This window comes from Lepisosteus platostomus, chromosome 2 (assembly GCF_059453375.1).
Source record: "Lepisosteus platostomus isolate fLepPlt1 chromosome 2, fLepPlt1.hap1, whole genome shotgun sequence".
Classification (NCBI taxonomy): domain Eukaryota; kingdom Metazoa; phylum Chordata; class Actinopteri; order Semionotiformes; family Lepisosteidae; genus Lepisosteus; species Lepisosteus platostomus.
The window spans coordinates 34,112,464-34,134,866 of NC_142612.1; the positions used below are offsets into that span (position 1 = coordinate 34,112,464).

Sequence of the window (22,403 nt, forward strand, 5' to 3'; positions counted from 1 at the left end):
AAGGCTTGAATCGGATGTCGTGTTTAAATAGGAAATTCCTTTCTTGAAAAAAGACACCGCTGGCCAGGAAAGGCCGAAGTCGTCTGCTGTGCATCACACCTGGAAAGGTGCCCTGTAGGTTCCTTACTATCTCCGAGCTCGGGAGGGACTTAGACCCGATCGCTGTAGCTGGGCGACTCTGTAGGCAGCCTTTATAACTGACACGTACTGTAGCTTCTCTTTACTCGTTCTCTAACCAGTTTCGGTTTCCGTGCAAATCCCTCCCACATGTAATTGGCAGTGTTTCTTCCACCGCGGTAGTCAGATGAGGGAACAGAAACTACGAACTAATACGAATAATTAATACGAACTCCATGGGACTATAGGATAGTAGCATAGTAGCTTTGAAACTACTTTGAGACTGACAGAATGAGTTTCTCTCTTTTAAAAAGCTGGCTCCTTACAGTCGTCTCTACAGGTTGGGTATTTGATCTTTCTCTTCATTTTCAATATTTATTTGTGCTGTTCCACAATTTCAAGAAACCGACTCTTCTCTTCTTTTGCGATTAATACATACAACTGGTGTTATGACTTAAAGAATTAAAACAGGATTTATAAAGATAAAGGAACGATGTTGTTTTCTTAACAAGTAATGAGGGTAACAGAAGAAACGAATTCTAAGCGATATCGAAGAACGTTTATGAACATTATTATTATTATTATTATTATTATTATTATTATTATTATTATTATTATTATTATTGTAATTATTTTGTGAGATAGAAGTAGCTGTTTTTTTCTTAAATGCAATATTGTATTTTCCGTGGTGTGCGGAAAGTGTTAAGTTAATATTGTGTCAAATTTATTGTATGATCATACTTATAGCATTTATAGGAAACCAGTTCAGCTGATTTCGGGGAAATTCTGTACTGAATGCCGTCATATATGCAAATTTACTAATGGCCTCTTATAATAGTGATTATTTTCTGTTCTATTAATTTTCCTTAAAGCGTGTAGCCCTTTGTGATATCTTAATATATAGAGATGCATTACAAACCCAACAAGTGCTATTTATAATCCAATTACAAATAATTAATTGCGTTTAAATGCCTCTCAACATGTATAAAGTTTTGTGAATAAATTTAAAGATAGTAATGTGTTTACTTAGATGTATGTGTTATTTAGGTATAGAAACTGAACACAATCATATTTATGGAGATTTTTATAACTTTTATACTTTTCTTGTAGAACAGATTATTTCTAAATATGTGAAATACGTTTTTTATTTTTTTTCAGAAATATCAAGAAGCACGTATTCAGATAAATATTTTTAAAAGAACGGTACACAGTTGTTAGTACACAGTAATTTTTTAATTGGTACAGCTTTTTAAATATTAGCGAGATCCGGACTTTATTGATTGAGTGTTAACCCAGCTTTTTAAATCTAGTCATTACCAGGAGATTAAAGGATGTAGGAGTCCCTGTCGCAGTCACCTTTTCAAGGTTCACAACACTGAAATGGATATTTGTTATATGGATATAAACGAGATATTTGCACATGGTGTAATAATAACAGCTCATGTAAAAAAATGGTAGTTTATTCCCCACAACGTGAGGTAGTGAATTGTTCTCCACAGGGCCATTTGTGACGGTTACAGGCATGATTAAAGATGTAGATATGTTGTGTTTAAATGTGGTCTAATCTTTCTGTTTTCAGTGGTGCTTGCGTCCTTACCTCCTCCAGCAAATGTAACTCTAAATTCGGTAAACCTGGGAGCGATACTTCAGTGGGACTATGAAGATTCCCTACCAAATGTCACCTACACTGCCAGAGTGACGTAAGTGGTTAATTGTGGGTGAACTCACACATGTTGTGGAATCTTTCTCAGAGATAATCCAGAACGAGGCTGAACGTTTTTTAAAGTGTATTTAAAAGTATTTAACAGTGAGGTTGTTTCAGAGTGCAGAAGACATCTGCTTATTACTAGATACATACCATTTGTTGTGGGCATGTTAGTGCTGACAGCACTAAGTTACCCCTACCCTAACACTGTCCTCAAGAACATGGATTTGAAAATGATTCTGAAGTCACTGGACTGTAGAGCTTAATGTGGGAGTTTTCATGCAGACAGCAGGGAAGTTTATAAGTGATGTAAGTCAGTAACGTTTTTTATCCTTAAAACTATTGTGGAGATGAAGTGAAAAACATAAAAAAAAAGCTTTGGGGGATGTAACGTACTGCAACTTAACACACAATGCAAATATAGCTGTTGGAGTTTGGTTCAGCAGTTGCTATCTATATATTAGGCCTGCAGCAGCACTGTACTTTTGGCTTCACTTGGTACTGTACTTGACTGTGTCTGTTGTGTTTGTTCTGTGACATACAACTGAGTCGTTTTTACTGAGAATTCTGCTGAAGGGCTACACTGATAAAAAATTGAACCAACAAACAAAGAGAAACACAATACCACTGAAGAGTGAGGAAGATAGTGCTTCCTCAGTTAAAAAAGAAGAACATGATGTGGTTCTGCAGACTTACAGTATTTTTGTATCATGCAGTTCCTGTTTTTACCTATACAGTACCTTTCATGGTTTTAAAATGGGAGGTTTTCTACTGTTTCACCTGCATGTATCTCTGTTCCTCAGCCTTCCAGGCTGCAGCATCTGTGATTTCAGTCCATCTGTGCTCTTAGTTAAGAAATTGAACTACAGTTGAAGCAACCCACCACTATTCGGCAAGCTAGAGGAGGCAGGGACTTACAATACAAAGAGAGCTGTGTGCCTTTGCAGGGTGAAGAACACTGGTTTGTGGTCTACATACCCACAGTACCCTTTCCAGCAGCCTCTCCATTTATTGGCTTTGATCATAAAGTCTTTAATCCCTTGAGCAAGGAACGTGTCTGTGATTTTTCACAACCCTATGGCTGTTGGGAAGGTGGAGCTAACAAACACTAGTCCACAAATTCATAAATTTATTTAGTGGGGATAATGGGAAGAGGACTTTTGGATTCCTGTTAAGCTCTTTACTTCCAGCATATTTTCATGAACGCTGATGGACCACAGGTAGCACAATGTGTGTCTGTGTGTAAGTGGTGATGAGGAAATCTCAGTTTTCTCCAAAGTGAATGTTAGAGCCTTCGGTATTGTGCACCTGTTGTGTGCTTATGATATTTGTAAATAAAGCTATTGTCACTGAGCAGGGCCTCTGCTGGTACTCAAGGGTTAAACATTCATCTGTGGGCTTTTAAACTAGATTGTTCAAGAGCTCTTCCTTTATCTGTGTATTCTCAGTTTTTTTTTTCATTCATACCCATCATGCTTCAGGATTTGTGCAGCAGAGGTCTCATTATCCTTATTGTTATTACTAGACTGAAAATGAATTTGCATGCAAATGCTAATTGTCAGATAAAGTCCTAGTCACCCTTTACAAATGGTCACCAAAGTGCACAATATTCTTGCCATAGTTTTCCACAGTATGCTGCTTCCACAAATTTGATATATATTTTTATCACAATTTCACTGTGCTTTTGCAGCAATTGACTGCAGCTTTCTGTTACAAAAGTTGTATTAAAAATATCTGAATAAATGTTTACAAGAGATTAGAGGCCCTTCCTCATTATTTTATTACTACTGGCCAATGTATCAAAATCCAATTGTTAAAACGAATCTATGCTACTCTAAATTTGTAATGATACTGGAATTTACACAGTAAACTGATACTTAATTGCATGGCAATTGTGGTGTTAAAAAAAGCTTTAGGAGAAACAAATGGCTGAGGCTGTCATGTATCATTTTTCCCAGGAATCTTTGACACACATCCCGACTAACTGCTGTAGCTAGCTGAGTGTTGCGATTTCAAAAGAGCTGTGGTAAAGAATGTTCATCCAAGAATGTGGCTTTCTTGTGGTGTATCCCCACCTAGTGGAAAAGATTATGATTGACAGGATTGTTTTTCTTGCCAGTCCTAACCCCGTGTCCTCTGTGCTTCCGCATCGCTCACTTATGCTTATTGGACCCATGAGCTGTTTTTTAAACAACTTTTCCCTTTTTAACTCAGTTTCAAAATAAGTAAGCCAGCAGCCATATCACTCTGCAACTCACATCTGGCAAACCACTGATGCTTGGAAGGTGTGAGCCTGGTCAGTACCTGGAAGGGAGACCTCCTGGGAAAAACTAAGGTTGTTGTTGGAAGAGGTATTAGAGGGGCCAGTAGGGGGCGCTCACCCTGCAGTCTGTCTGGGTCCAAATGCCGCAGTAGAATGACATGGACACTATACTGTAAAAAGGCGCTGTCCTTCGTATGAAATGTAAAACAGAGGTCCTGACTCTCTGTGATCATTAAAAATCCCAGGGCATTTCTCAAATAGTGTAGGGGCGTTACCCAGACGTTCTAGGCATGGTTTAAATGAAAGTAGAAATCCAAGGTTAGGATAATAATGAGGAGGAGAGACAGGATGGTTTCCTCTTTCCCAGAAGGGGACTCGGTTATCAAGGTCATCGTTTTCAAATCCTATAGGGGATTTGGGGTTTCCCTGTGAGATTGGTTACTGTATAGCTGCAAATCCCGAAAGGGGTGTGGGTTGTTGGGAAGTGAGACCCCATGGTGACTGAGGAAGGAAGAATGTTCCTTTGTTATAAATCCACTGTATGCACTGATGCTGCTGTTTGGGATCCTGTTACCTAGAAGTCCATGAGCTACGGCTTATGGAATGACACAGTGGGTAAGTCTTCAAAAATAGTTGCCTGGACACACTCCCTGAGTGAGTTGCCAGAGGAAAAGGAGTCCTGGCCTCACAGGCTCTCTGAGAGTTTTCCTCTCAGAGAAGGGTTACATGACTAATAATTAAGGCCAGGCAGTGCACACAAAGCACATTAGGTTACACTCAGAAATCACCTGGTAGTTAAAATGTATATGTCTGCGGTCTGGGGTTATACAGTATGATGCAGGCAAATCTAATGGTAATGGTTATAGATCATGTTTTGCAGTTCAAATTCAAGTTCAAGTTAATTGTCATTATACTCATATACAGGTATATGGTATAACGAAATGCTATTTAGCTAGCTCTCGGACAATAAGTAGTACAAAGAAAAAAAACAACAACAATACAATCATGTAACAAAAGAAAGACAGGGACAACAGGCAGTGTGCAAAAAACAACAACAGGCAATGTGCAAAAACAACAACAGGCAATGTGCAAAACAACAAAAAGGTAACAGGTTATGTGCAAAAACATACATCAACAGAATGAAATAAAGGGATAGAAATTATGGGGAGTGAGCTTTTGACATGTAAGGTAGAGGTAGATTGACAATGTGAGTTTGAGTTTTTGGTTAGATCATAGGTGAGAGGTGGGGTGAGAGTGAGAGAGGCTGGGAGTTTAATAGTTTGATAGTGCGGGGGTAAAAACTGTCTCTGAGTCTGGTAGTCCGGGCCCGAATGCTCCGGTACCGTTTTCCAGATGGTAGCAGATCATACAGTCTGTAGCTGGGGTGTGTGGGGTCTTTGATGATGCTTAGAGCTTTCCTCAAGCACCGTCTGTCATAAATGTCCTGTATAGTTGGGAGGGCAACCCCAGTGATGGACTGGGCAGTTTTCATCACCCGCTGTAGGGCTTTGCAGTCAGCAATACTGCAGTTGCCATACCAAACTGTGATGCAACCTATCAGTGTGCTTTCTGTAGTGCATCTGTAAAAGTTAGTGAGGATCTGGGGACATATCTTAGCCTTCTTCAACTATCTTAGGAAGTACAGGCGCTGATGCGCTTTCTTGATCAGACAGGTGGCGTTGAGAGACCATGTGAGGTCCTCGGTGATATGGACCGAGGTTATAGGTGATGTTTATGGTTTATGATGTGTGTGCTTTCAGAGTTACTAGTTGGTGTGTGATTACTGAAAGATTTATGGTTATAATAATATATATATTTGATTATATGTTTATAACCATAAGATTTATGGTTATGAAAATTATGGTTGGTGTGAAATTACCGAAATATATATGGATATAAATATCCTTCTGGTTATATGGAAATTTGTGGTTATACACTCCTACTACTCCCCAAAGGATATGGTGATTCTCAAGGTCTCACTGAAGACTGGGTATCCAGACCATAGAGAGAAACACAACGAGAGGACTGCACACGAGCAGGGGCCATGGCTACAAACCCCCCCCCTTAATATTTTTTGAGTGTGGTGAAGTTGATCATTTGAAGTGGAAGGCACACAGACACTGCCTAGATCAGGCTGTCCGTCCAAAGAGAGCCACTGGGCAAAGAGGAAATCGGTGCGGCTTGCAACTCTGAGGCCAATAGGGACTTTAAATGTGCTATACTGTTCAGTGGCTGAGATAAAAGAAAATATCCACAGGTCAACAATATCTAGGTCATACCACAAAGGCGGCTGGAACGGAAAAAAACATCTCGAATCCTGCAAGGGTTTTGCAACAAAGCACCCTTGTGATCATGCAAACATGTGGCAAATGGTTTTGTGGTCAAATATGACAAAAGTGGAACTTTTTGGTTTAAATGCAGTGTTGAATATGATAGAAACCCAACAATGTGGTATAAGGACACAGTCAACACCCAGTCAACACCATCACTACTGTCATGTATGATGGTGGCAGTGTTGCGTTATGAAGAAAAATGTACCTTTCATTAGAGCAGTAATCCAAAGCACAATGCCAAAACTACACTAGTGCCCAGCAATTCTAACCACTGTGGCAATGTGCTCTCCACTACATATATATGAAAAAGAGAATGAGACATAGAATTATTTAATTTTGCATGTGTAAAAAATCTATATTTTTGAATCTGAAAATGTCCTTAAGTTCTGACTCGAACCCTATTGGAAATCTGTGGAAAGACTTGAAAACTGCTGTCTATAAGAGATCCCCAAGCAACTTGAGTGAGTTTGAGGAAGTCTGCCAAGAACAACACAAAGCTGGTGTGCAAAGAGGCTTCTGGCTGTAATTGCTGCCAAAGATGCTTCCACCAAATACTGATTTTACGAGTCTGAATACACATGCAATCAACATATTTCATTATCTTCTCTTTTGTTTTTACCAACATTTACTGTCATTTATTTTGCATTAAGAATTCTTTACTTCAGCATTCCGGTTTTGAATAAAATGTTAAGTTTTAAAATTGTGTATGCATGCTTTTGCAGTGTCACAGATGCAACACCGTAGGAAGGGCCTTAGTACTTTTGCAAAGCACTGTAATTCACATAGACTGAGCCTTGAACATATAAAAACCTATGTCATACAGTATATTTTAATTGTATGTGAGGCTTTTGTACTCGGAAGCAGTCTTGATAAAGGAAAACAATTTTCTAAAGAAAATGCAAAGTGCTGCAAAAATCAATTTTAAAATGCTGTTTTCCTTAACAGGGAAAAGTAATGACTCTTTGGTATTTACAACAAATCCACATTAGACCTTTTGTGCACCTGAGAGAGTCATCATGAAGCAAGCTTTCTTTAACAGTGCAGTTAGGGCTGCATTTACAGTACTAAAAATAGATACATTATTATCTCACAGCTGTGCTGAACACAGTGTAGGTCAGATTTCCTGGCAGTTCTACTTAGTTATTGAGCTCCAGCTTAAGTTATCACATTTACTGTGGCCTCCCAGCTATAGAACAGAGACAAAACTCCATTCAAGCCCAATGCCTGTTTAGAAATGCCATTTCCTGGTTGCAAGGGAGCCGGAGCCTATCCCAGCAAGCAACGGGCACAGGGCAATCCTGGGCAGGATGCCTGTCCATCACAGAGCAGAAACAGAGACACACACACACACTCACATCTAGGACCAATTTTTGCAAAAGCTAATTAACCTACTGTACCAATGTGCCTTTGGACTGTAGGAGAAAACTGGAGCACCTAGAGAAAACCCAAGTGAACAAACAAACTCCACGCAGATACAGTAGCATCCCAAATCTGGAATTCAACCTAGGGCCCCAGCACTGTGAGGACAGAATGGTTAACCACTTCCAAATCCATTTAAAAGAGAATTACACATAGAATTACTAAAGTTTGCATGTGTTAAAATGAACATTTTTGAATGTGCATTTAATGCACAGAAAATGATGCATTTCTAAAACAGTACTCATTAGGAAATGAAGTCTCTCCCTGGTTTGTGTGATTTTCATGAACAATTTTAAAATATCTGTCCACAGAGGTTACGTGACTGAGGAAATTGTGTGTAATGGGATTACAGAGAAAATCTGTGATTTCACAAACAAGTTGACACCTTTTGGGATGTACAAGTTCCAAGTGCGAGCAGAGCAAGGGGAGATGATCTCCAACTGGACGGAGACTGAAGAATTTTCTCTGGATCGCAAAAGTAAGCAATTTGTATCTGTACATTTCTAGAGAAAGTAGGGAGAGAAGGTCCCCTGGTCAGTGGTCAGTACTGGGCTGAGAGACCTCCAAAGAATACATTATTTCTGCTTCTATTGGTGTTGCCAGACTAGCACCATTTCATTTGGACCAAAATCCAAGACAGTACCTCAGTATGGTGACTGGGGACACTGTACAAAACACTGCCTTTCGGATGAGATATTAAACAAAGATCCCTTCTACTTAGATCATTTAAAATCCATTGATTCATAAGAATAGGGCATTGATCCTAGTGACTTGGATGTATTCCACTCTGGACTCCCTAAAGTTTCCACTTAATTCATTTGAAGATGCAGTTTGTGACTTCTCTGCCTGATCTGTGTTGGCTGTTGGGGCAGACAAGTTTTTAAGTTACTTGCAAACTAAAAGTAGTAAATGTGAACACTTTTTCTGTATTGATCCTGTTACTACAGTTTGTCATCTAGGGAAGTAGTATAGAAGTGTGTGGGAACTTAGCTACTATTTAGCTTTTCATGAATTTACAAGTTTGTTACATTCTCTTTAGCGCATTAACAACCCCCTTCTCTCTGTAGCTTCTATCGGACCTCCCTCACATGTGGGCTTAAGCTCTCGAGAAGGCATTTTGGAGGTGTCCATACAGGACCCTGTGATGAAGATGGAAGACAGGTCATTGAATTATGTATACAACATAGTTTCCTTCTTCATTAAGTATTGGAAGCATGGCGAAGAGCACAAGGTAAGGTATCTTTATTTTTCATGAATACCTTATGTTTTCTGAAAAGGTAAAGGCATGCAATGGTGTTAGTTAAATTCAAAATCACCAGCTTTTTTAAAATGGAATCATTCCCTTCAGTAATTTAAGGGTTTAGTTCTGTTCAGATGATGAATGATCCAGATCAGATTCTGTTATGCACAGCTATGGACAATACTCATACTTCTGGACAGTGTACTCCAAGTCCTTTTCTTGACTCACATTTTTCTGTTTGTGGATTTGGCTTTTGAATTGCTGGTGGGTCAGTCAGTCTGATTTTATTCCAAAGTATACTTCAGTTCTTTGTATTTGCCCTGTGGTAAGCTGCTTTACAGAAAAAAAAGTAATAAAATTCTGACACAGATGGATCACAGCTACAATTAATCAATCACCTTTAGTCAAATCTGGTTAAAACAGATTTTTCTCTGTACTATGTAGTGTGGAATTGAACTCTGTGATTGATTTGTGTCAGATGACAGCTGCAGCTGTTTTTTTAGCATTAAAATGCTCACAATCTTTTTGTCTATAAAAAATGCTTTTGAACTTTGCTTTCATTAGCATTACCACAAAACCAATTAAGGGTGAGGTGTATGCTAAAGCATTGCTTTTCTTTCCATTTTTAAATAGTCCATATTTTCTGGGCTCCTGTGTGGTAAATTAAATATAAAAGCTGAATCTTTAACATCTTCCTTCTTCTTACTTCCCCTTACTCAAGTGTCCCCATTTGGCTTGAACTCTTTCCCGTTTGTCACATTATTTTAATACAGAGACGTTGGATGCACACTTAAAATTATTTTACTGCCTCTACAGTGTGTCTGGATGAGGATAGACAGTAACATGTTTTCTAATCTCAGGATCAGCATTAAAACTAATATTGTATAGGCATAAACTGTAAGTACTGCCATCGAGTCAAACTGATATGTTAGACTCAGTTGACAATGACTGAGAAGAGATTCAGAAGTTTTTTAACCACAGGTAGAAAATGAGGGTTTGTTTACAGACTATTAAACTGCTATTTTTTCTTTTTCAGAAAAGCCTTCAGCAGAAGAATTGCTAGATAACGTCTGTAAAAGAGTTATGCTTCCAAATAAACAGCCTGTCTTTCTTTGATCTGAAGCAGAAGAGCAATATCCCATTCTGCAAAGAAGCCCTCCTTCTTTCCTAGTCTTTCCTTCTATTTCTCAAAATGTGTGTATGATTTGTTTTCCTCAGGCTGTGACCAAAAAATATGACCAGAAAACCGTTGTTCTGTCAGAACTGGAACCTCAGGCACAATACTGTGTTCAGGTTGAGGTCTATCTTGATGTGTACGACAAGAGAGGGGAGCCCAGTCAGCCAGTGTGCATAAAAAACACCAGCAATGGTAAAGCCAATCTTTATGTAGAGACACAATGTTTATTGAGCTTACTTTTATAGCATTCTCTGTTACCCTGACACTTTGAAATAAATGCCTGTAATCTTGTAGAATTGATTTTTAGTGCTATAGATTTAAGAGTGATTTGGGGGGGGGGGGGTTAAAGAGGGGTTTCTTGAGAAGTGCTCTTTCCTTCACATACTACTTCTGTTAATCACCCATGCTCCTCCTAAGATAGATTTACTCATCTAGTCTAGCTTGACTAAACTTGACTAGGCTCTTGCTGTCACGATTGTAATCCCTCCCTTTTAAGAGCACTCTGGCTCTTTCACATTTTAGTTGATTTTGCCCCCTGTTCCAGCCCTTCCCTACAAAAGCCAGATGCTCCCACCATTCCTGGCCCGCCTACCACCGAGTCGCCCTACGTCCGCGGCTCGAGGGCTTAGGCCTCCTATCAGCGTCCTGACCCAGCCGACTCCAGGACTTGGAGCACCTGGTCCCGTTACCCATTTTATCTCCCCGACCCTTCACCAGATCCCGCTCCAGTTTTTAACTTTTGTCATCTCCGTCTTGGATTGGATTACCCGGTTCTGGACTTTGCTTACTCTGGATATCCCTACAGACTCCCTCTGTCGCATGGACCACAGCCCCCATCCCCCCCGAGCACCAGTTGACTCCCTTCCGGACTCTGCCGTCTGCACAGGGTCCTGAAAGACGCATCGTGACACTTGCTTTGTGTTACCTTTTTATACTCTGCTGTGAGAGTGGCTGGAATTCTGCATGAGCATCCTATCCTTCAGTTCTCACTTGAAATTCCTGGATTTAAACTAGCTCACTGTTCCCCTCTTGTGATTTAACCCAACATTGCAATTTCTTTTGCTGCCGACTTCACAATAGACAGTTGAATACTCTGCTATTCTTTGTGATATTGTTTTCTTGAAGCTGGGGCGTTATAGTCCTATTACTGTTTTGTCTGGAGTTGTCCTACTGGAAATCTGACATTTGGATTAGCTTGCTAACAGAAATCGAAAAGCTCAGATCATCTCAGGCCTGTAGAAGATGGCAATCTTGTATCTCATCTGTCAATATATTACCTTTTAATGGCATTCCAGCATGCAGACCACTTTTTATGCAGATGGAAACCTTCACTCTGATGGTGCGTGGGTTATAGTTTTCTGGATTTAATTTTCATTCATTAAGTGAGCCATAGTCCTAAATTGCAAAGGGATGATCATCCTATGTTTGCCTATTTTGCATTACTTAAGCACCTTTTTGTGTCTTTGAATGATTATTATGGATTCTAAACTCATCTGGGCAACTTTAACTCAAATCATTTATCAAATACTTAATAACATATACCTTATGAGAACACATGTCTTCAGCTCAGTATCTTGTTATCTCTGGAACAAAAGTGTTCTATCAACAAACCTATCCACTGACTTTTTAAAATGTGAATAAAATAATGTATGTTCCCAATTAGCTATTATTGTGCTACTTGCAAGATAACAGTCCTACCACTGTGATATTCAGAGTCTTCAAAACTTCTTTAAGGACTCAGTCCTTTCCAATCCAAATCTTAAAATCAGAGTACATCCGCAGATTGTTGCAGGTTAACAGCTTGATAAAACACTTTTTACTTCAAACAACTCAGTAAAATGGCTTTATCCCAAATTAGCAGGGCTGGAGTCTCTGTTGCTTCTCTCTGTGCTGAGTGTGGCTACATTCAGTTTGTGTTTTCATTTGCAGGGAAGACTCCGCAGTGGCTGATAGCAGTGTTGCTGATTGGCAGTTTTGCTGTGAGTGCTGGGCTAGTGGTCCTCTTCTTCACTGTTGGGGTGAATATCTACAGAATGATGCACTTTGCCTTTCCTTCTTGCAAACTCCCAGAGCACTTCAAACAGGTAAATCTGAGTTCACTTCCGGCCAGCTGTCTCGGTTTCTTCATTAATATGAACAGGAAGGGTGAAAAACAAACTGCTGTTATCATAATGTGTTAATTGTGTGTTCTAAAAAGTAGTTGTGCTACTCTAAAACACAAACCAGAGGACATGCATATAATACCAAGAACAGGAGGCACTCCTTTGTGCAAAAGGTTGTAGGAGTCTGGAACAAGCTACTCAGCCACTTTGTTGAAGCCAATTTCCTGATTTGTTTCAAGGCAGGGCTAAATGTCCACTAGAGGGATTGATCTGCTTGATTTCTAAAATCAATGTAAAGAGCAGAAACCTTGTAGTCTAATTGAACAGATGAGTCTATATGGGAGAAAGAGATTTTCTGCTGTGTGCAGTTAAGGCTGAGAATCTGGAAAGAATGTTAATGGGGTGCCTAGTTCAGTTTTGTAAAAGCCTGAAGAATACAGTTCCTGTCAGTAATGTGGAGGAGTTTAAACAGTAAATGTTGTTAACATGTCTTTCCTTGTGCTGGAGTCATTGTAATTCCTTTAGGCTCTCATACAATCTATAGGCTTGTCTGAAGCAAAGGAAGCTTCCTGTCCAAATGTAACAAGACTATCAGTTTCTACACTTTCTGATAGGCCTCTTATATCAAGGCAAACCTTAAGGATCTCTGTCTTCTCATTCAGTCAGGTGAAAATTAGCCTTACTTTCTCCTTCATTGCCTGATGCTGTTGTTATTCTGTTTTTCTACAGCTTGGATGATGGTTGTTGTTTTGGTAATCTTGTCCTCCAAGTTGCCTGAATGTTAGACTGAGTGATTACCAGTGTGCTAATACAGAGCACAATGTACTGTAAACCCTCTGAAAGAAAACAGCTCTTCTGATGTATTGGTGTCTCCTTGAGTTCTTAAGTTTTTCTTTCTTTTTTATTCATGCCATTGATTTTTTTTCTTTATAGAGAATCCATGATTCCACAGAGGCTGAGAATCACCTTTTGCGTCTCAGGAGATGACACATCTTGTAAAACATTCAAATCGATTATAGTTACATTGAGAAAAACAAGCAAATAACAGCTCTGTGCTGAACTTTCTGTAAAAGGATTGTTTGCCACTTTAGATAGAAGTGTCTGCCTAATGAATGTTTGCGTAGAACAATCTTTGAGTAATGAGGGATTTTGACATTTGAGAGCACCTCAACAACTCAGTAGATCTCGGTAGACGCACAAGACATCCTCCTCCAGAATTTCTAAAACCTTTGAACCTGCTTTTAAATATGTTAGAGTGATTTATGTTTTGTGTTTTTTTGTTTAAGTTTTGATATGAGCCAATTTTGGATTCCATAAGAAACGGAGAATTTGCATTGAGGTGGTCAAAATAACCAAATCTTCTTCAGGTCTGAGCACAACAGCGGCACCCTGTGGCTTGTGAGATGTCGCTGAAATCGTTAAAAACTCCAGTGCTGTCAAAGGGTCTAAGAAAACTTGACATCTACCTTGCTTTGTGAATATTATAGTCTTCTGCTAATTCATTTGTTAATTATCAGATGGCTTTTTAAAATTTAGAAGTATCACGAGAAAAACCAATTGCAATTCTAGCATTTAGAAATAGTTGACAGAACACATCAAAATTAATTGCCTTATTTGTTTTTTATGTTTTACAGTATTTGACAGATCCGCCACAATCCTACGTGTTTCTGGCTATGCTGAACAGCACGGAACCGGAGGAACTGTGCAGTGGAATCACCATTGTCTCAGAGGGAACAATGCCATTTGTGATGGGAGAGAAGGATCACAGGAACAAGGAGGACTCTGGGTAGGAGACAAACATTGTGGAAAATGAGGAAGGAGATAAAAAAGACTCCGTAAAGAAACTGATCTTTCAACTATGAATACCGGGATCCACCCTGTGGCTGGATTTGTCATTAAGTGGAATACAGCTCAAAGTGATTTGAATTTTGATAAAACTTGGATATTTATTTTGTAATTCTGGCATCAATGAAGCAGTTGTGCCTTTCTGGGTGGCATTATTCAGTACAGCTTTTGACCACATCATTTTTTGGGGATCTTTTTACATTGATTTGACAGGATTACATATACATATATGTACCCAAGGATGTTTTGCAGTTTTATTACCTGCCTGCATGACACTGTAGAGTTTGGCATTTTTAGTTGATGTGAGCTTCCACCCAGCATTTTATACATTCTAGCAAGAAAGTTTTTCTGCCTTCTATGGATTCAGCACTACTGACAGCAGTATTTAGATCCGATCCTAACACTTACATGTTAGAGGTTGAAACAAGGAAAAATCTCTTACTACAACAGCAGTATCTTTAAAAAAAGTTTCAAGTGAGTTCATTTGGATTTTCATTTCTTGAAATATCCCTAGTAATTGTTTAATTAAAATTTAAGACTAAAGATTTTGAATGATTTTTGGACTAAGCCTTTACACAACTTTGTTTTTTATTTATATTTCTCTGGAATATACCAATTGTTTTTATTGCATAGTTTATATAAAATACAGTGATTGAAGTTGTTAACAAGACACAATTATTCAGAATACTGTAAAAAAGTCATTTTTGTTTTATATACTATTATACATATAATGAATAAAGTTTATCTACATGTGAAATGTACTTCTTTAATTTCAGATTTTGCCAAACAATGTGCTATCAATTAAAATAAGGAGCCTGTTAAAAACCAAAGTTGAAACACAAAATTTCCTGCAACCTCACTTTTTATTTTATATATCACTGAACATGACAATATTTTCTCACAATCTGAGCAACAGAACTGATTGTTTGCAGTGACAGTTTATCACAGTACTGGAACATTTTTTGAGTTTTTTGGAACACATTTAGAGAGAGTCACTTCACACAGCATCACCTTACACGGAGGAAAAGCCTTCCTTGTAATAACATTTTTAATTGCAGAATTATTATGGGTACTGAAAATGGTACCTAGTTCGAAAAACTAAAACTCAGAGAACTTAATTTTGTTATTAATAGACTGTCAGTGGGTTCCTTTCTGCTCTGAGTGACAACTGAAAATAGTTATAGTATCTCAAAACACTTATGGGTCAAACACGGAAGGACAGTGGCATTTGTTAGAGGTAATTTAACTCATCTGAGTGCCAGTGGCTTCAACGTATAGTGGTCTGTCTCATTGGAACAGCAACCCACTGACATTTCAGCCCCTTTCAGGAAAAACAAAATGCAAATACAACGAACTCATTGTTTTACTTTAGCTTCCTGTTTTCAGCAGAAAGGTGTAAAGAAAGATGTAAAGAAAGCAGCTGTTGGTTCTCAGAGTGTGTGTGGGGGGGAGGTGACAAGATTTGATTTTCGATATAGATGATTCTGGTTGGGTTTTAGAGGGGAGCTTTAAGATGTAAATTTCCAGAAAGCTTTATCTCTACGTGCAAGGGAGTATTTTTACACCTTATCCCTGTTAATGAAAATTGTGGCTTTTTAGTATATATTTTTTTCTGTCCATGAGTCCTAAACATCCCCCATATCAAAACAAATTTTACCAACATAGTGCTTTGTTAAGGACTCAACATAAAGCTCTCACCCTCTGACTGGCAACATGCAGAGGTAGCATTACTGTGTGTACAAAATCCAGGAGGTAAGAGTAGCTGGTGATAGAAGTGAAGCTTTCACAAGTCAGTTCTTTTTCCCCTTCATAAATATCCCTAAATCTTTTGTTTGTGTAACAGAGCTCATATGTTACATAGCTGTGGGTGAGTTGCAGGCTCTGATTCCCCTGGCAAACTACTAGTAATAAACCTGGTATCTGAAGAATAGTCTCCTTTGAGCAGGAAGAAGAAACCAGAAATGATCAGTGGACGGCCCCCATCAACTATGTGGATGGCACTTTGTAATTTGTTGAAATTTAACATGGCCCTGTGCCTGGGGGTTGCTCGTCTAAAGTCTCCTGTAAGCTGTAATTTCTAACAAATTGTGTAGGATCTCTCTCAACCCTTCAGTGACCACCTTTTTTACTCTGTTAACGTCACCGTCTATCCCTTAAAGCCTTTAATTTTATATATAGCATACATACATCCATTTATTTTTAATCCGCTTCTTCCAATTCAGGGTTATGGGGATAAAGGATTGTATCTCTGTAAGTGCCTAGCATACAATTGGCCAGAATTATTTAACAGGATACAAATACATATGTCTGAATATATATACTGTTAAATAATTCATCTCTATATCACCTACAAAAAAATGGTTTAGATGGTGTTACAAGGTACAGTAGGTTAACCACGCAGGGGAACACTCTATCTTTGCTCTAAGCACTTGTTCCTGAATTCTAGAACGGGTGACCTCACCTTCAGTACACTTATTGTTTAAGAATTCACTCATCCTATTGATATAGAACCATGTGTTCTAAAAAAACTTCCTATAGAGCTCCTCCGTCCATTACAGTAGCTGTTTAAATAACATACAGTACTTGAGATTTTTTTCATGCAATACCTAGCATCCTGATACCTTCTTTATAAAGGTAAACTTTAACTCCCGATAAGAGTTGTGTCTGGATACCTTTCATCCCCTTCCAGGCGAATTATTTCACCTATCCATCCATTTTCAGTTTTGTTCTTAGTGAACTGAAGTGAGCAGTACTTGGCACAAAATCGGATTACACCAAAGATTAGATTCCAGTCCATCACATGTCCCATCACATCATACACTCACAAACAGAGGAGACAGAAGCTTATTGTTTAAATAAAAAATGCATATTTTAAACTTTGTGTTTCTTGTGATATTTGGAGCTGTAATCAGGGATGTCAGCTGTAAAAAAAATAATTCCTTTTGTATATTTGAAATTGAAAGTGAAGGGCACACTGCACTCTTTGCGAACCTGCGGTGCAGAAAGGAAGAAGCAAGGAATACAGTGAAACAGATTCAGCTTTGCTGTGATAAATAATGTCAGGATGTTAGATTAGATTTTTTAGAGCAGCTTAAGTGTATATTAAAAAATGCTGTCTTAAAAGTGAACTCCTATACTGTGATTTAGACCCATGTGTTAATTCACCTGTTGCTGAGTTTTGGTGACTGGTCGAAGTCACTTTTATGACACTTAAAGAGGCTTTGGAGACAAAATATTTTATGATAAAACATCATTGTTGATTTCAGAGAATGTAAAAAGTCCTTCTTGAAAGTACTCTGGTCACATGCCCCTTATCCATCACCGATTTACAATGTCAAAATAATTGTGAAACTGCTAATTGTTCTGTTATGTAAAGTAAAATGTTTAAGCATAGACCTTAAATCAATTGACAGATTTTACTTAAACATACGATTAATAAAAATAAACTCTAATGAAAAAAACATTTTGACATCTGTGATCTGTGGCAGAGTCAGAGTTTCTTTTTAGATTACTAATTACTCTTATATTTGAAGAGTTTTTTTTTATTTCAAAGGATCCCAAATGTTTCACATAAGGGAGGAGACCTATTTCATCCAGCTGATCCCACAGGATCTCAGCCCCCCAGCTACACAGCAAATCAGTGGGAGAATTGAGAAATTGCTTTACCAATTGATTTAAGTTAGAACATTAAGATGACCAGTGTGCAGAATTTAGCAAACACAGTGAGCTTTACATCCCTACTCTAATGACAAAGTAGTCAGGACCTTAGTTATAATAATAATAATAATAATAATAATAATAATAATAATAATAATAATAATTGCTTACACTTATATAGCGCTTTTCTGGACACTCCACTCAAAGCGCTTTACAGGTAATGGGGACTCCCCTCCACCACCACCAATGTGTAGCATCCACCTGGATGATGCGACGGCAGCCATAGTGCGCCAGAACGCTCACCACACATCAGCTATCAGTGGGGAGGAGAGCAGAGTAATGTAGCCAATTCATAGAGGGGGAGTATTAGGAGGCCATAATTGGTAAGGGCCAATTGGAAATTTGGCCAGGACACCGGGGTTACACCCCTACTCTTTTCGAGAAGCGCCCTGGGATTTTTAATGACCACAGAGAGTCAGGACCTCGGTTTTACGTCTCATCCGAAGGACGGCGCCTGTTTACAGTATAGTGTCCCCATCACTATACTGGGGCATTAGGACCCACATGGACCACAGGGTGAGCGCCCCCTGCTGGCCCCACTAACACCTCACCTCTAGTTCCACTCCTCATTCAAAGGACAGTACCTCCTACAGCACAATGGTTTGGAAATTGTGATCCAGAGGAAAGACTGTACCTGTGTCATAATTTGAAGTGTTTTCCATGCTTTCTTCAGAGGTTGAAAACATTAAGATCGTTTCACAGCGTGTTCTAAATAATGTGAAATGTTTGAAATAATTCATAATCAAGTAACTGACAAAAGTAGGAGGTTACTGTTACTCTCATTTCATATGAGGACATTTTTTTTAATTCCCACTATTTGCTGTCACTTTAAGTAAAGTACACCAACTTTGTACAAACACAAATACCCTGAGAGGGAAACATTTAGAAACAGTAACAGGGAGTGAGAGCTAATCGTGTCTGGATATAAAATGAGAGAGAACTGACATTCAAAAGACCAAGAAAATGATGCTTGAATTTACATTCCTAGCATCCAGTTTTCTTGATCAGATTTATAGCCTCATCAGGCACATAAAACATAAGAACATATAAAGATGACAGAATAGAGGGGGCCTTTCAGCCTATATAGCTCATCTGGGAGTTAGTAGTTAGTTGATTTGAGGATCATATCCAGCCATTTCTTGAAAGAAACCAAGGTATCAACTTTAATTGCATAATGGTAGGTACTGACAACGGTACCTAATTTGAAAGACTAAAACTCAGAGAACCTAATTTTTTTATTAATAAACTGTCAATGGGTTCCTTTCTGTTCTGAGTGACAACCTTATGGACCACTAATGGGTCGGAGAGAGAAGGACAGTGACATTTGTTAGAGGTTACATCTGAGAGTCTTGGTGGAACAGCAACCCACTGACATTTCTACCCCTTTCAGGAAATCTGGATAAATGCATTGTTTCATACTCCCATCACCCTTAAAATGTGGTGATAAAACCTTCTTGTAAGATGAAGCTATCACAAGTCAGTTATTTTTCCCCTTCATAAATATCCCTAAATCTTTTGTTCGTGTAACATAGTTTGGTTAATGTTTTGCTGACTGTCCATAAAACAGTTCAGCATTATCCCTTTATAAATCTCTGTTTCAACTTTTAAAACTTTAAAAACTTTATGACATTCCACAGTAAAAGGGATGCCTAATATTCCCATTAAAATAATTTTAAAAATCACCCCAAGCATGAAAGAGATGCATTAGAACATGTGCTAAATGGTATGAAACCAAAAACATATTTTGACTACCAGGGTTTTGTGTTGTTTCAATGAAACACAAAGCTGAAAGTCCCTACTTCCCCCCTGACACATTAAGATTCAAACATGTGTCACTGTATAGCATTTGCATTTTTCTAAAAAAACAAAACAACTGAGCCTTGTCTTCTCCGATACCAGCATAATCTGGATATAGAAATCTTAAAACATTTAAACCACTTTTTCAATCAACCTTTAACTCCTTCAAACTTTAAAAACTGAAAAATGTTTGGTTCTGTGTTCATATAACTTATATAAGATAATTTAATGTGTGATACATTATAAGTCTTTTAATGCCGTTGTTTTCCATATAGAAGACTCTAACTTTTCAAATGAAATGCGAGACACTACCAACAGAAGTGTTGGTATACTGTCATGGAATGAAAATAATAGGTGTGGGAAAACAGGTGGGCATTGCGTGGCCTGCAGTCAGCGACATAGCATCATAGTTCCTGCATTTAGGGGTCACTCAAATCCTGATACTATTATCATGTATCAGACTGATGTCAAATTCCCATATCATATTGCTTAGATCAAAATCATATTGTTGAAATGATTTCTTGGGGATCTTCTCCTAGAATATTTTGTCTCTCATGTCTTGATTGCACTTTAAAATAAAACCTTAGTAACTTTGAGAGGAATCCAGAGCCCCCAGGAAGAACATGCAGACTTCACATTGAAGAACCACAGAATCAAGCCCAGGACCAAAGGGCTCAGAGGTGGCAAATCTTACCACTATACCATCTAGATTGGTAGATAATTAGACTATGATTATAATGAAAAGAGACAGATTTTTATATTTTTATTTTATGATTTGCAGCCACAAGCATTTAAAAATGAGCACATTGCACATTTAAAAAGAACAGCGCTAAATGGAAACTGGTATTCACAGGTCTCCGAATCTCAATCAGGACTTTTCATCCATTTGATTACCTAAGATTTACTGATGCCTTACTTGGACAATTTTATTGATTACATCTTATTTACTCAATCCATGGTTTCACAAAAACATATGCTAGAGTGTATAGCTGAGATTCAGGTTATTCTGTCTTCAGCTTGTTTTATGAACATTTTATATCCATTATAGTATAAATTCTTAATAGCTTGCCGATAATGGATTACAGGAACAGGTGTGAATTACTATCACTATACATATTCATTTTACACATCTGACACATGGGACTGTACCGAAACTATGGGTGGGGAAATTCTGTGTGGAGGAGGGGCTGTTTGAATTTTATTCTGAGCCATAGACAAGCTAAACAATTCACCTACTGTAAATCAGTGGGGCAAAATTCCTGTCCTGGATGGGTGCAGTGTCTGCTCGTTTTCTCTCTACCTCTGTGCTTGCTAACTTAATGAATGAATCTTATCATTAACTTAACTGGACAAATGTAACACTTTTCAAAGGTTCTTCTTCAGATTATGATTTTAAGAGACCCAGAAAACCTTCTTGGTTCTAGTTTATGGAGACTAAAGCTATGAACCTAGGGAGTTCATAAATACAGTAGTTTTCAGGATTTTGAATACTTTGAATTTATTCTTGACCTGAAGACACTAGATTCCTTCACTTTGTGATACACCTTGGAACCAGGGATTACTCTCTGATCTCTTCTGTAATCAGTATTCATGTCAGATAGGACACTGTTTTTAAACAAAACTGAACCAAATGTTTGAATGAAGTCTTTATAAAGGTTTTAAGCAATGTTAACATTCATTTGATATCTACGATGACTAGTCGGCTACGACGACTCTTCAGCGACTACATCAATTTCCAGAACCAAGCCCTCAAAATGTACTATTTTTTCATCAACAGAGGATACCATAACAGTGTTACTGACAGGGCCCTTGCCTGAGTCCAAAACACCCCTTGGACCATCAACTCGAGCAGGAACTCCCATTGTAACAACCGCATTCCTTTGGTGCTTCCCTACCACCCCAACACATTTCCTATCCCCAGGACTATTAATTACAACTTTTCTATCCTACAGGATGATCCCTCCATTGGGGCCCTCTTTTCTGACTGCCCCATCATCTCATATCGCCGACCACCTAATCTGAGTAACCTTCTTGTTCACAGCTCCCTTGACCGCCCTCAGCAACCATCCACACCTGGTACTTTCCCTTGCAACAGAGCTCGCTGTATCACCCGTAAGTACACAACTAACACCACACTCACTCAAGGCCCCTCAGGTCAATTCCCGATCACTCAGATGACAGCTTGTACCTCCAGCAACATTATTTACTGTCTCTCTTGCAGTAAATGCCCAGCCATCTACATTGGGGAAACAGGAAGGAGAGTCAGAGACCGCTTCAAAGAACGTTAGGACTATGAAGATTAAAGATCTCTCCAAGCCCATTGTTTCTCATTTCACCTCTAACGGCCATGATCACACTAATCTCTCCGTCTGTGCTCTTGCCACCCGCCCCTCCTCTCTCCCAGCTTTTGTTCTCCTGCTACATTACCTTTGCTTACTGCTCTGTCATTCTCACACCTGAAGAAGGCTCCACAGTCGAAACGTTGTGTTTTCTTTCTTCTCTTTTCAGCATGGAATTGTTATGAAATATTACTTGTTCCTTTACAGCCTACACATGCTGACACAGCTGCCCACCTGAACCACTTCAGTTGATATCTGTTTATGCCTTTCAAAATTTTGAAGAACACTGCTCAGATTTTCTTAGCTGCTTCTGGCTAATGCTAAACACACTATAACCTGTTCTTCAGCA

General features: G+C 38.6%; 1 protein-coding gene across 1 annotated transcript; it reads left to right on the plus strand.

The window, feature by feature from the left end:
• The first annotated feature begins 257 nt into the window (after positions 1–257).
• Positions 258–17,662, plus strand: LOC148676347 (interleukin-10 receptor subunit beta-like). The gene is made up of 7 exons (XM_088606746.1): positions 258–457; positions 1,697–1,817; positions 8,149–8,315; positions 8,905–9,068; positions 10,296–10,446; positions 12,184–12,338; positions 13,991–17,662. Exons 1-7 carry the CDS (start codon positions 409–411, stop codon positions 14,144–14,146), a joined length of 963 nt encoding a protein of 320 aa, XP_088462872.1. The 5' UTR covers positions 258–408; the 3' UTR covers positions 14,147–17,662.
• The last annotated feature ends 4,741 nt before the right edge of the window (positions 17,663–22,403 follow it).